The sequence below is a fragment of the Bactrocera latifrons genome, unplaced genomic scaffold (genome assembly GCF_001853355.1).
Source record: "Bactrocera latifrons isolate USDA-ARS-PBARC rearing strain unplaced genomic scaffold, ASM185335v1 scaffold_158, whole genome shotgun sequence".
Taxonomy (NCBI): domain Eukaryota; kingdom Metazoa; phylum Arthropoda; class Insecta; order Diptera; family Tephritidae; genus Bactrocera; species Bactrocera latifrons.
Genome location: NW_017535052.1, coordinates 312,503 through 325,854, shown reverse-complemented (window position 1 = coordinate 325,854; position 13,352 = coordinate 312,503). Strand labels below are relative to the sequence as shown.

The 13,352-nt window shown below is 31.4% G+C and overlaps 4 protein-coding genes and 1 long non-coding RNA gene across 6 annotated transcripts; 2 read left to right on the top strand and 3 right to left on the bottom strand.

Annotated features, from left to right (window-relative positions):
* Positions 1-133: 133 nt before the first annotated feature.
* Positions 134-2,604, bottom strand: LOC108966278 (probable glucosamine 6-phosphate N-acetyltransferase). The gene is made up of 5 exons (XM_018929077.1): positions 2,332-2,604; positions 1,238-1,448; positions 1,022-1,149; positions 891-952; positions 134-811 (listed from the first exon to the last, which is right to left on the bottom strand). Exons 1-5 carry the CDS (start codon positions 2,410-2,412, stop codon positions 568-570), a joined length of 726 nt encoding a protein of 241 aa, XP_018784622.1. The 5' UTR covers positions 2,413-2,604; the 3' UTR covers positions 134-567.
* Positions 1,749-2,025, top strand: LOC108966280. The gene is made up of 2 exons (XR_001993176.1): positions 1,749-1,864; positions 1,964-2,025. It is a non-coding gene; the product is annotated as an uncharacterized LOC108966280 (long non-coding RNA).
* Positions 2,605-2,625: 21 nt separating the features above from the next.
* LOC108966276 (complex I intermediate-associated protein 30, mitochondrial) lies at positions 2,626-4,292 on the bottom strand. Its single transcript, XM_018929070.1, has 3 exons — positions 3,718-4,292; positions 3,333-3,518; positions 2,626-3,276 (listed from the first exon to the last, which is right to left on the bottom strand). Exons 1-3 carry the CDS (start codon positions 4,204-4,206, stop codon positions 3,046-3,048), a joined length of 906 nt encoding a protein of 301 aa, XP_018784615.1. The 5' UTR covers positions 4,207-4,292; the 3' UTR covers positions 2,626-3,045.
* Positions 4,293-4,329: 37 nt separating this feature from the next.
* On the top strand, positions 4,330-5,818 carry LOC108966273 (dehydrogenase/reductase SDR family protein 7-like). Its single transcript, XM_018929067.1, has 5 exons — positions 4,330-4,595; positions 4,713-4,856; positions 4,924-5,143; positions 5,202-5,447; positions 5,505-5,818. The coding sequence occupies exons 1-5, from the start codon at positions 4,425-4,427 to the stop codon at positions 5,726-5,728; spliced, it is 1,005 nt and encodes a 334-aa protein (XP_018784612.1). The 5' UTR covers positions 4,330-4,424; the 3' UTR covers positions 5,729-5,818.
* Positions 5,819-5,887: 69 nt separating this feature from the next.
* Positions 5,888-7,880, bottom strand: LOC108966274 (probable cardiolipin synthase (CMP-forming)). Of its 2 annotated transcripts, none has more exons than XM_018929069.1 (5): positions 7,605-7,880; positions 6,933-7,538; positions 6,646-6,861; positions 6,432-6,567; positions 5,888-6,369 (listed from the first exon to the last, which is right to left on the bottom strand). In XM_018929069.1, the coding sequence occupies exons 2-5, from the start codon at positions 7,455-7,457 to the stop codon at positions 6,248-6,250; spliced, it is 999 nt and encodes a 332-aa protein (XP_018784614.1). In that variant the 5' UTR covers positions 7,458-7,538; positions 7,605-7,880; the 3' UTR covers positions 5,888-6,247. The 2 variants fall into 2 exon arrangements, with proteins under 2 accessions (XP_018784614.1, XP_018784613.1); XM_018929068.1 differs by having other exon boundaries at positions 7,638-7,879.
* Positions 7,881-13,352: the final 5,472 nt, after the last annotated feature.

Below are 13,352 nucleotides of genomic sequence, written 5' to 3'. Positions count from 1 at the left end.
TTAAATGGTAATATAACCACTACCTTTCAATTTGAGCCATGTTTGCAAGTAAAAAATCAAAATCAAATCATATGGTTAAACTAAATATACAACAATGTACACAATAACGTAAATTAAAAAAAATAATAAAAAGTTTACTTTTCTAATGTATGCCTTTTCTGATGCTTTTATTTATATAAGTATGTATAAAACATCAGTTGCAAGGCACCACCGTCTACCAGCACCGCTGTCAAAGCGCTTCAAAAATGCTTACAATATTTCCTTCATTTGCGGAGCGCTTTGCAATAAATCAGAAATTTTTAATGCTCACAACAAAAAAGAAAATAAAAACTGTGAAACATATATATCCATATTAATGGTTAGCCGAAAACAATCAGTATTTGAAATCCTTACAATTTGATGCCTATCAATTTGCTATAGCTGTTTTCTATCTTCAAATTATTGTTTTCGGCTATTATTAGGAATCACTACGTCTAATGATGTTACAACAGTTTATTATTTTTCTTTTATGCTAAATGTTGTAAGAAATTACAATTTCGATTTAAGAGCGGTACTGGCGGCTAATTGTCAAGAAGAAAAATCGAGGCTCACAGTTTGGCTGACGGTGTTAGCATCGCTAACATCTAGCATAGTGTTGTTATATCGCACTGTAAACGGTTCCTCATCGTATCGTATTGTCATGGAATTAGCATTGCCGGGAATAAGAGCATAGCCAAGAGACTCGTAGAATTTAATTAGCTTATCCTTGCAATCTAGCGACATTTTATAACAGCCGATGTGTTGAGCCAATAGACTGACAGTTACCACAATACTATCCAGCGAATTGTTAAAAAGAAATTTTTGAATAGTATTATGTTCACTTAAAATATTTATGCTACAAAGATGCTCACAGTTTACCCAATTGCTTGCCGCGGTAATTGTCATTTACAACAACGTCCTCCAAACGTCCACGCTGTAAATAACAATAAAATAACATGGTCACATCACAAATGCATATATAAAATTTCAGATTTCATCTTACAATTGCGCAATTGTGTATGAATTTTCGTTCGACAATTAAGGAAGCAGCCCCGATTATTTCATTTTTTCTAGTATCCTCGATTACTGTGACATAGTAATCGCCACTGGCTTTCATCTGAGAGAATCTTGCTATTGAATAGACACATTTAATCAATTTCATCAGTTAAGATTCAACTTATTAACATCTTAATTACACAGTTTCTTTAATAATGCATACTTAAAAATTGTGTCCGCGTAACATGACCCACTTCGGTCAGTTGTGAAAGCAGTTGCAGAAATCCCCGGTCGTAGTCACCATCTTTAAGTGGTCGTACCTTAAGCCAATTTTCACCTGGATATGCTGCTGATATGAATGGTTCGAATTTGGCCGGACTTTGATGGAAGTTTAGTTTCAGCAAAATGTTTGGATCATAAAGGTAAGTTTCTTGCTATAATGAATACGTTGCGATATTGATGCTTGTGTTTAAATTATTATAACGACTAACAATTCTTGCTTATTTTATATTTAAATTATTAATCTCTTTAAATGTCTAATCTTACAAATCCCTATGAAATGCCACGCAATAATATTATATATATATATAAGGTATTATAAGTATGTATATGTACTGTTTTCCTATCATCTTTCTGAAATTATAAACTTTGGCAAGAGTACCTGTTTTTTATACTTTTTATTATGCTTTAAATTTACTTTTACTTTAAGCATTCCCTTGATATTTACTCGTACCTCACTGCAGCGAACCATCTTATCTCGTACCCAATTGAGACAGCTTCGTAAACAACACAAATTTGATGTCTTCTCTTGTTAGTTTTCCAAGCTGCCAACACAGCAGAAAGGTGTAAGGTAAGTGAAGTTTGTAAAGAATCTGAAGGTGTCACAAGCTTTTAAAATTAATCTGCGTGGAGTTTGGTACACTCAAATCAGGTTTTGTTTCTTTTTTAGATTAAGCAAACTACGTCAACATTATTTCTTCCCAGTATTGCGGCAAAAACAAATTGCTTTAGTATCACTAGTTGAATGCAAGTATTCCAATATGCTGTGCAAGTATAAATTGATTATAGTAATTCAACCGGTTTTCTCACCAAAAAGCTAATTTTTAATATGTAGATAGGCAGTCGATTTTTATGATGAAATAAATATGAACGAACGTACATACTCGTTATAGACGGAAAACTAATATAATAAGAAACACCGAACTGTTAATAATTTAAGTATATGTGTAAGCGCAATTTAGGAGATTTTTAATCTCATATTTTCTAAGTTATTGTGCAAATTAGTAGAAATATAGTTATCATAGGTTTTAAAAATACCTCTACTTCAAACAGCGGAATATTCAAAACAATTTTCAAGTCTGCGCTTAATGTTTCCCACCCTCTGTAATATTTTTTCATATTGTACGTTATGGAACCTGTTGGCTAACTAACTTAACAACGTTGGTTGGTTGTTTTCCTAGGAACGAAATTTTTTCAAAATACCATGTCAGTTGTTCGGTTTATATTGGTCATAGTGTTGAATTAAAACTTTTGTTAAAAGAGGCATCCGAGCGGTTGTCAACTTGAAATGTACATATGTGCGTATTATAAATTCATATATGAAATAGTTACCATGTTGCTGCTTTTATCCGAATGTAGAGCACAGCACGCCTATATTTCCACGTAGCCTTCAGCTTAACAAGATAAAAACATCTACTTAAACATCCACTTGTCGCAAAGCAACTAAAAGGTTTATGTTTGTTCTGTTTCGCAAATGTTTATCGCAGTAAAGCAGTTATTGGAAAAAATTGTGACCAATAAGAATTTTTATGTAATGCAAAACTGAAAATATAAACAATCACTCAGGGTTGATTTTAGCGTGAGTAAATTTTACTCCAATTTTATACTAACAATTTCTAAAATAAAATAAATCATTTTTATAACTTATTTATTTGGACAACAAATTTAATATTAATTATTTTCTTAGCAAATTACATAACAACCAATATTTGTTGTGCCTTAAACACAATTTGTTATAGATTCCAAATGTGTTTAAGTCGCAACTATATACTTATCAGTTTTGTACATTTCATAAGCAAATTCCTCGCGGTGATTAGGATCGAATTCCAAACCTACATACTCAATTTCCAATTGAAAGGGACCATCCATATTATTTTTTGCCCCTACTGAGAATCCAAAATGAGTTACACGATCTAAACGAATTGGTCCTTGCCTGTCTTGTATGCGGCCTTTCGATGAGAGGAAGAATTTTGAAAATGGGATCTGCATAGAATTTAATTTATCTGCGAACATACTTCTTATACATATTATCATATTACCTTAACTAATTGCCAATGAGGACCACCTCGAGTAAAAAGCACATAATGATATACGTCGTTCCATTGTATATCAAAATAGCCTTCCGTGTGAAGATTAATAAGATAGCTACGTCCATCTCCACGTATTTTCATTACGAGAGTATTATATTGAGTCCAGTCATATGTTGACTCACGTTTGAAAGACCGCTGCAGGAAATTATATATGTATATGGATTAATAATATAAGTTGATTATATGACAACTGTTACTGAAATATCAAACAATTAGTATAACAAATTTGTATATTAAGTTAAAATCCTAGAATTATATACATTTTTTAAAACATACAAAGTATATATTTAATATAAATAATATAATTGGTATGTATTTGTTTATTTTTTCTTACCCGCACTCGTTTTGTTCGGATATTAGCATAGCCGGTTCGCTTTACAATACCATCTTTTACATGTTCAGAATTTACATTACCATGAAACAACCCAGCTCCTCCCGAGCTCATTTCCAGCTTTGCTGTACTTTTGCCTTCCCGGTGGTCAGCATCCGTTGTCACGATCCAAGTATCGAAAGCACTTTCATTCTTAAAATTGAAAACCACATCCGTTTCACCAGGACGGTAAACAAGTATTGGGTCGGAATCTATTTTTTCTTTCATTTCATCTTTCCATAGTTGTATCTCTTTTTTTAGTTCGCGAAAACCTTCCACAATTAGATCCTTTCTGGAAGGCAGTGTTACATTACTTGTATAACCCGATTTCTTCTCTTTTTCCCAAAACGTTTTACGGATAGCGCTAGTGTGTATGAAACTTGGAACAATAATTTCGGGAATTTGAAGTACACCACTGGTACCTCGAATTATATACGATCTAAGGACATTCATTTTTACCCCTAGTTTGGCAATTTCTAATAAAACTTAACTTCTCAAATCAGATTATGATCAATTTTTTCACGTCAAAATCAGCTGTTACCTAGTAATAAGCATTGACATTTCATTGTATTCGAAATAAAATCAAAACAAAGCAAGGAAAAGATTTGGTATCGGATTATCAAAGTGCATTAGAGAAAATATAAACCTAAGTAGCCGAAAAATATAAAAAAATGTCTTTAGACGATGTAGAAAAGTGTGTTGCACCAGGACAAAGTGGTCAATGGAACTCACTGTATGTACTTTTAGGCGTAATTTTAATACCAGTTGCTTTGCCCTTTGTACTTATGGAATGTTTTTATCGACTCCGAGTTAAAAGGTATCGCAATGAATTAGCTGAAAAGGTATGTATGTTTTTAAAACCAGTTACGTATTATTGCAAGTATGTATACTTATAAATATATATAATCTTATATATATATAAATAAATAAAATCTTATACATATATATAATCCTTGTAGGTTGTGTTGATAACTGGTGCCAGCTCTGGTTTGGGAGAATCTTTGGCACATGCATTTTACAAATCCGGCTGTAAATTAATTTTGGCAGCTAGGCGAATTGAAGAACTAGAACGGGTTAAAAAGGACTTATTGGGCTTAGATGTGGTAAATGATTTCCTTTATTATAGGATTTAAGTGTAAACTTTTAATTTACTGTAATCTATAATAACAGGGCACCGTTACATTTCCACCGGTTATCCTGCCTTTAGATTTGGCAGAATTAAATGATATTCCCACATTTGCACTAAAAGCACTAGAAATTCATAACCAAATTGATATACTAGTTAATAATGGTGGTATAAGCGTTCGAGCAACAGCTATTTCTTCTGCTGTGGATATTGATTTGAAATTGATGGTCGTCAATTATTTCGGCTCAGTGGCTTTGACTAAAGGTAACTCAATCATCAGTTAAATATTTTGATTTGTAGGATATTTTTAATTAAAAAACAGCTTTATTACCATCGATGTTAAAGCGGAAAAGTGGGCATATTTGTTTCATAAGTTCAGTACAAGGTAAATTTGCCCTACCTTATCGCTCGGCGTACTCTGCTTCCAAACATGCCTTGCAAGCTTTTTCGGACTCGTTACGTTCAGAAATAGCTAACAAGGGAGTACATGTGGCATGTATAAGCCCAGGGTATATACGCACACAGCTGTCAATGAATGCACTTACAAGTAGTGGAGAAACTTATGGAAGTGAGTAAACCAAATAAATTATTATTAATATAAAGTGTTAATTAAATTTTTTGGTAGAAATGGATAAAACAACGAATTTAGGAATGCGACCAGAAAAAGTAGCTAATCGTATTTTAAATGCAATTGTATGCAAAGAAAAAGATGTAATGATCTCCGCTTTACAAGCGAAATTCGCATATTACGTTCGATACATATGGCCATCGTTTTACTTCTGGATAATTGAAAAACGGGCAAGGAGACTGGAAAAGGAGGAAGCTGCTGAGCAAAAGAAAATAAAATGAGCAGCATATTCTAAAACTATTTGTCAGGTAAAATTACACTACGCAAAAGAGGGGCAAACTACATACATATATGACAAAAGTATAAATAAGAGTAATTTATGTTTATGTGTAAAATACATTTTACAATATAAAATACAACATCTTTACTAAACACAATTCAACAGTTTTTAAATTAAACATTTTAATTATAGGTTTATATGTACATATATACATATATACATGAATCAGTTTACAATTTGAAAAGCTCAATTTTTCTTAAATAACTATAAAATAATTACCACATAAAATTGATATTCAAGTCCTTGAATTGAATAATATAGAATTTAAACAATATAAAATATTTTTCTTATGGAAGTGAAAGCTTACCAATTTACCGTACTCTAGCTCGAATCGCTTGTAGTAAATTTCAAACCCTTATTATTTTCAATTTATAAGGCCTTGTGGCCTAGGCACCTAACAAAGGTTTATATTAAAGTTTTGAGTTGACCATAATAATTTCCACTTATGGCTTATGACGTACTATGTGTTCTTTGTTTCTTTTCTAAGTATTTTAAACGTATTTTTGTTTAAAATGTAACTCAAAGCTGCTGCTACAGTAGTAGCTCCTGTTAAATACCATAGTCCAAGCAACGCGGGGTGGTCTGTAATAAAGTTTAATTTTATTAAATTTAAATTAAAACATGTATGAGCATACAAATCTTACCGATGTAGTTCCATATAGGAGCTCCCAAACTTATACCAATTGTCGCTAATTGTACACCAGTATTGATTTTGCTAATAAGTGTAGGCTCTAATTGCGCTGTCACATATGTCGCATCGAAATAACGAGTAAATGTTTTCTATATGATAAAATAGCTTTTAAGTAAATACTATGGATACATGTGCGTACATATTTTTATTCAATGTACTAAACTAACCGGTGGTGGTAAGCTAATGTAGCGTATGACAAAACCAGCTGCAAGTAAGAAGACATCTCGAAATAGAACAGTGCCTGCTAACCACCAAGGTAATAACTTTCCAAGTCCCATTGAAATAACTAACGATCCAATAAGTAGTTTATCTGCCATTGGATCTAGGAACGAACCTGCTTTACTTGCTTGATTGGGCCACCTTCTCGCTATTTGACCATCTAACTTCAAAATTGAAATTCATTACAAATTTAATATATTACTAATTTCTTTTAAATTTCATTATACACACTTACTAAATCTGTTATCCCCGCTACTAAAAGTAAGCCCATTGCTAGTCTATAATCCTGTTGCACTATAACGTATCCAATGTAAGGTGACAAAAACGCTCTCCCCACTGTTAACATATTTGGTATGGTTAGCACATTTTCACGTTCAATAGCCTCCTCCATTCTTTCCCGTACTCGCTCCTGTACTTTGTGAATATCTTCCACGAACACATTTTTACGTTCTATAAAAATTTCTCGTTTTTTTTCTATTACATCTTGAAGCAGATGACGGCCTTGTAACGTTCGCAAATGCAAAGACTTTTTTTTTGAATCGGCATACTGACGAAGTCTCGCTATATCCCAGTTCCGATGTTGGTTGAAGTCAAGAAAGGAGATGCGTATGAATCCTGTCGCTGCGGCGTATCGATTTAAACAGTTAACACCATTTGCGGGCGGCCCAGCTGTACTTAAACCTATTACTAAATCCGTAAGGTTTTTACTTAGGCCATTGCGGGTGCATTGCACCTGTCGGAATATTGTTGCTGGTAGCATTTTGCAAATCAATGGATTATCCGTACGTTAAATTGACAAAGGTGTGAAAAATATGTACATATATCCTAATTATACATAGACCTAGAAAATGATAAATGTAGATAAAATTCGATAAAATGTTATGTTACGCCCGGCATACGCCCTGACCTAAAATACCATGCTTCCCCTTTGTACGCTCACCATTATTGAATAGTACTCCATTCTACTTCATGTTTTTTTTTACAAAATTCCATAATTTGTTTGAAATACAAAATTTAGTTGCTGGTAAAAAAACAAAAATAATCAAAATTGATAAAATTAGACAACACAAAAATCTGCCAATGTGATTTGGATAATTTTATTTTTCCTACTCCAAATTTTCGCGATCTTTGCGTAATTGGACATTTTCTTTTGAAAATAACACAGGGTTGCATGGGACATATTATTATGTATTAAAGAAATCTTTTCCAGCAAGAATAAAGTAAAATTTTAAGCAACGGATCTTTGAGTATTTAATCCTTTAGAAATATTTTAATGGCTGATTTATAAACAACTTTCCCTGCTTTATTTGACAGTTCATACTTTAACGTTGAAGCGAAGTAAACATACTACGCGTCATACTAGGCTTTGCTTCGAAGACTTTTTATGTGAACAAACTCACATAAAAGCATATATTGAACCAGAGAACGTAATGTGTGGAACACAATGCTAGCGACAGACTGCAGCAGCACGACAGTGAACTGAAAATGGCGTTGTGAATCCTACTACAAGAACGTTTGTGAGAGGGCAGCAACATAAGAATGGCCGGCATGTACACAAAACAACTCAGTTGTTCATTTTGCATGTACAAAATTCCGTTGTGGCCATACTAATACCTTGCACTTCAATGAAATTTTAATATTTTGTTCAAAGTGAAATTTTTAAGCAAAAACTAAGTAGATAGGTAAATTTGTTTGTTTTAAATTATCAATTGTTATTATAAATGATGTAACAGAGCTATTTTATGCTTTTATTTGTAAATTGTTGTTAGAGCTTTGAGTAATTTTACATTTTACATATTAGTGGCATCACCACTCTACCTCATCTCTCTGTCTTCCATTCTACTGTCAACTCTACTGTCGTGCTACTGTGGTTGGCAAGTATTGGATAAAATTGAAGTTAGCGAGAGCGACAACTGTTGGCCTGTCGTCGTGTAGTCGTCAAAATAGGTCTGTCCATAAGAACGTGTGTATTTTAATATTTGACAGATGTCGTTTGCAGTCTGTCGCGAGCATTGTATTCAACACATGAAGTATAGAGAAGGTGCAGGTTCGACTGCGAACATTTGTTAGATTTTGGGTAAGGAATTCGCCGCATTTGTTAACATTGTATGTCGAAATTCGCCTCACAACTTTAACATTTTTTACAATTCTCTCACATATTATAACAGAGAATATGAAGAGAAATAAATATATGTATTTACGGCATGGCACATATGCCCAAGCAGAGAATATGAAGAAACTCCCAATGAAGAATTTCGTTTTGCTTGTTTATATTTTGTTTCATTTTTGACAGCGAAAAATGTGTACAAAACACATTATGTTCTTTGTCTCACATACGCAAGAATATGAAGAGACATAAATATATGTATGCATGCTCCTTATGATACTCCCAACAATTGTGATAGCGTAGTAATATTTATAGTCAATTTGGACTTGCATATTTAATAATTTTATTTGATTTTTACATAATATACTATACTACTATGTATACGCATGTGCGCATTCAGAAATTGTAATAATGATTTTTATCACTTATCAATGTATTACATGTGCGCGTATTGATCTACATGTTCATATACATACATTCATTTATACTTATATGTACATATATTTGTATATATTGCCGAACAAATAATGCACAAGCATACAAACATACATATGCGTACACATGTGAATATGTCACCAACAAAAAATTTAAGCGTTGTTCTACAAAAAACAACAAAAACGATTTCATTCATAAACGCGGGCGCATATTCCACAAGCGACCTCGCTTCATTCATAAAAACAGACGCCGTAACATCTCCCCCTTTGCCAACAAGCGTCTTTTCGCGACGATGGCAAAAGCTAAAAATCATAAATTGAACATCTTTCTGGTGTTTGTTCTAAGTGAGAAAAGTGGCAACATAGTTGTTGTCGATTTACAATATTTGTCAATTCTAAAATATTTTTACGTGGCTCGCAAAAATCTGAGTGGATATGTATGCAAGCTAATACATATGTATACATAGTTACGCTAGTTTGTGGGCGAAGCTGTTACTGCGGCAAGGGAAGCGATAACAGTCGGCGATCGTTTGTTAGTTTCTTTCGGCACAGCTCGGAACTTCTCTATACTTTACGTTGTCTGGATGAAGTATCAAGTAAAAAAATATAATAAATAAAAAATGATTACTAAATTTATTTCGCCTACATATTTTTTTCATATGTATCACATTTTCAAAGTGAAACAACTTTTTTTTAATTGTTTATTTGTACAAAAGTTATTGCAACTCACTCCACATTTAATTTTTGAAAATCAGTATATTTTTATACTTGTATATTTAAATAAATACAACTTTCGCAATCACAATTTTTTAACCATACCCTTAATTTATCATATTATCAATAGATGAATGCATTTATTTGAAAAACCACCCAAATATTTTCACGCAAGATTATTCTATTTATTTTAAAATGTTATCAACAAAAACTAATAAATTAAACTGATTTCACGAATTAAAGTGTTTACCCTTAATTTTTGGTCTAGACTCTAGACCAACTAGATTCATGTTCAGCGCTATACCATTAATATAATAAGATTTATTAGTATAACAGAAATTATTATGTGTAATATGTATAATTTCAATATCGGCAAAGTATATCCAATTTTGCTTAGATTTCCTACAACATATTGCATATCAATTTATTTTTATTTCCAAGTGTCATCCACGAGGAAGGCCGAAATCACTGCAACAGTGGAGGACTTTATTTTATATAATTAATATATATAAAATATTGTTTTTCACTGTGTATTCTTGAAAAATGTATAAATATACTCTGAAATTTTCAAAATAATCAATATAGTCGTTTTTTTAATTCACCAAAATTTTCGTTGTCAAACTAGTTGGGGCACACATAAGTCAAAATATGGTTTCTTCCTAAATATTTTAAATAAAAGAAAATACAGTGTATTTGGGACATAACAAGGTAAATTTACACCAAATTTCCTTGAATCATTTTTTTAACAAGATAAAAATAAAAGAAATTAGCTATTTGAATTTTTTCACATAAATTTTGTGGTCTCTATAGCAAACTTATAGATATTTTAATTACCTACAGGATAAATTGTTGTTAATCCTAGCAGATTCAACTACGCCCCTCTCCTTTCTTTTCCCGACCACAGGTTAAAGAAAGTAAATTATTTTACCTTTATACATACATATGTATGTATATCTGTCTTATAGGATTTAAATTTAAGCAAAATATTTGATGTTGCAATATAGAGCTGAGCTATACAAACCACACCACAGATATAATGTTGGAACTCGAACAGCTATTTAATTAATTATTAAATTAATTCATACCTTTCCATAGTCTAACAACGCTGAAACAGACCGAATGGACATTCAAAACTCTAACCGTTTGCCTGCAACAATTTACGTACATCATTATATCATACATAATTGGAACTATTTATTATTCAATGAACCAATTCATTGCGATTTCTATGACAATACATACTAGCATTTGTATAATTTGAATAGCTATGAACAATAGTTAATAATTACTGCTGAGCAAAGGCTAGCAAATTTTCGTCAACGCAGTCGATTTGGATTACTCGCATTATATATATATATATATATAGAATAGCAGAAACAATCGCAAGCGTTTTATTGCTTTAATCAAACAATATAAGATATTTAGAATTAAATCATTATAGCATACATTGTTTATGAATGAATTAATCATGTCTCTCTGTTTCGTAACGGTAGTTACTTATAAATCCTTACACAATTTTATAAAGCATAAGTATTTAAATTGCCGTAAGGTGCAACAGAACAAAATATACATATACTATTTTAGACAGAGAACTGCAAATTATGCAATATGCATTTTAACATATTTTATGCTTTACAATCTAAAATTTTAAACATTTTAATACTTAAAGGTAAATTTACATATGCATAATATATACATATATTATGTATTTTATAAGAGATATAATAATATGTAACTGTTTATTTTCATATTAAATACTAATATTCCGGATACCAATCTAGACACCGAATTTGAGAGGCTTCGTCGTTAAGGTATAACGCTACTTTTTTGAGGAATATGTAGGAGAATGTTGTACAAATTTCGCAAATTCGGAAAGTCCATTTTGTAAGCGCTTACATTCAAATCAAATTATATATGGAATATATTAGCATTTCAAATTATTTTAAAATTTATTAGAAAACACATAAGTACCGTGGAGCTGGACGGAGAACTTTTCCAGTCAGGAAACTAATCAATATTATTTGTAAATAATGAATATACATCTGACAATAATCCGAATTACATAAAATTATTTACTGAAAACTTATTTTTTTTATGTGAGGTGAATCAAACCCAGAATATTTTGTTTTTATATTATTCACATTTGTTCAACTATTATCTTTTTCGAAATATGGTATATTTTTTTATTTTTTATATTTTATTTATTGCTGCTTTGGAAATCGTTTAATATATACATACATATCTATAATAAATTTTGGTAGTTATTTCCTTAAAATGTAATACCACAGTTGCAGAGTAAGTTTCAAATGAATTTCGAAAAATTCATAAACACAAATGCATGTTTCGTCATTGGCATTTATGCGATTTCAGTAATTATTGCACTTTTTCGTTTGTTTATTGGCGGTCATTAGTACTCCATAAGTAACAACTTTATCTTTACTTATTAGATACAGTATTTGAGGTACATTCGTATATACTTTTGTGAATTAAAATCTCTGCCTTATAAATGCGGTGATAAAATATTCTTCAATGATTCACATGTCTGTCATATGTGTGTATATTTTTAATTTTCTTGCTCTTTAATTCACATACGAGTTACATTACAATATTTTTATGAGTGAGAAATGGATATTGTATGATGAATAAACTACATGCTTATATTATATACTTTTGAACTAGTTTTTGTTTACAAAAAAATTGAACAATGAATAATGACATTTTAAAAACAAATTACATTATTAACACAGGTAATTGCTAAAATTATTCAATGTAACATCAACAATTTCTACGCGGAGCCTACTTCTTTTTAGGAAACAATTGTTTGCCCACAATGTCCTACAAAGTTTTTTGTTGTTTTTCTCGTGCATTTCATGTTTACATTTTGAAGATTTTGTGTTATTAACTAAAGTATATTCAACAAGTGAAATAAGTATGTATCTGGTATTTCATTTTTCATTACGCTTATTTGATATGTACATATGTTGTCATTGATTTAACCCTTAAAATTTTGAAATTCAAAAGCAAATAAATTACAAAACGAAAAACATAATTTTTTAAATAAATAAAAAACAAGTAAGGAATTGCTAAGTTCGGGTGTCACCGAACATTTTATACTCTCGCATTATAAAGTGATAATCGAGATTTCAGGCGTGGTTGTGAACCGATTTCACTCATATTTGGTACATGTCATCAGGGTGTTAAGAAAATATTATACACCGAATTTCATTGAAATCGGTTGAGTACTTCCTGAGATATGGTTTATGGTTCATAAGTGGGCGACGCCACGCCCATTTGCAATTTTTAAAAAAAGCCTGGATGCAGCTTCCTTCTGACATTTCTTCCGTAAAATTTAGTGTTTCTGACGTTTTWTGTTAGTCGGTTAACGCACTTTTAGTGATTT

Coding starts and splice junctions, on each gene's coding strand:
- LOC108966278 (XM_018929077.1), bottom strand. CDS start 2,412: ATGAAAAAATATTACAGAGGGTGGGAAACATTAAGCGCAGACTTGAAA. Junction 1,449..2,331: donor TTCCGCTGTTTGAAGTAGAG/GTATTTTTAAAA, acceptor TATTCATTATAG/CAAGAAACTTACCTTTATGA. Junction 812..890: donor GGCAAGCAATTGGGTAAACT/GTGAGCATCTTT, acceptor TTCGCTGGATAG/TATTGTGGTAACTGTCAGTC.
- LOC108966276 (XM_018929070.1), bottom strand. CDS start 4,206: ATGAATGTCCTTAGATCGTATATAATTCGAGGTACCAGTGGTGTACTT. Junction 3,519..3,717: donor TCCGAACAAAACGAGTGCGG/GTAAGAAAAAAT, acceptor AATTTCCTGCAG/CGGTCTTTCAAACGTGAGTC. Junction 3,277..3,332: donor CTCATTGGCAATTAGTTAAG/GTAATATGATAA, acceptor AATTCTATGCAG/ATCCCATTTTCAAAATTCTT.
- LOC108966273 (XM_018929067.1), top strand. CDS start 4,425: ATGTCTTTAGACGATGTAGAAAAGTGTGTTGCACCAGGACAAAGTGGT. Junction 4,596..4,712: donor GCAATGAATTAGCTGAAAAG/GTATGTATGTTT, acceptor TAATCCTTGTAG/GTTGTGTTGATAACTGGTGC. Junction 5,144..5,201: donor CTCAGTGGCTTTGACTAAAG/GTAACTCAATCA, acceptor ATTAAAAAACAG/CTTTATTACCATCGATGTTA.
- LOC108966274 (XM_018929069.1), bottom strand. CDS start 7,457: ATGCTACCAGCAACAATATTCCGACAGGTGCAATGCACCCGCAATGGC. Junction 6,862..6,932: donor TAGCGGGGATAACAGATTTA/GTAAGTGTGTAT, acceptor TCAATTTTGAAG/TTAGATGGTCAAATAGCGAG. Junction 6,370..6,431: donor TCCTATATGGAACTACATCG/GTAAGATTTGTA, acceptor ACTTTATTACAG/ACCACCCCGCGTTGCTTGGA.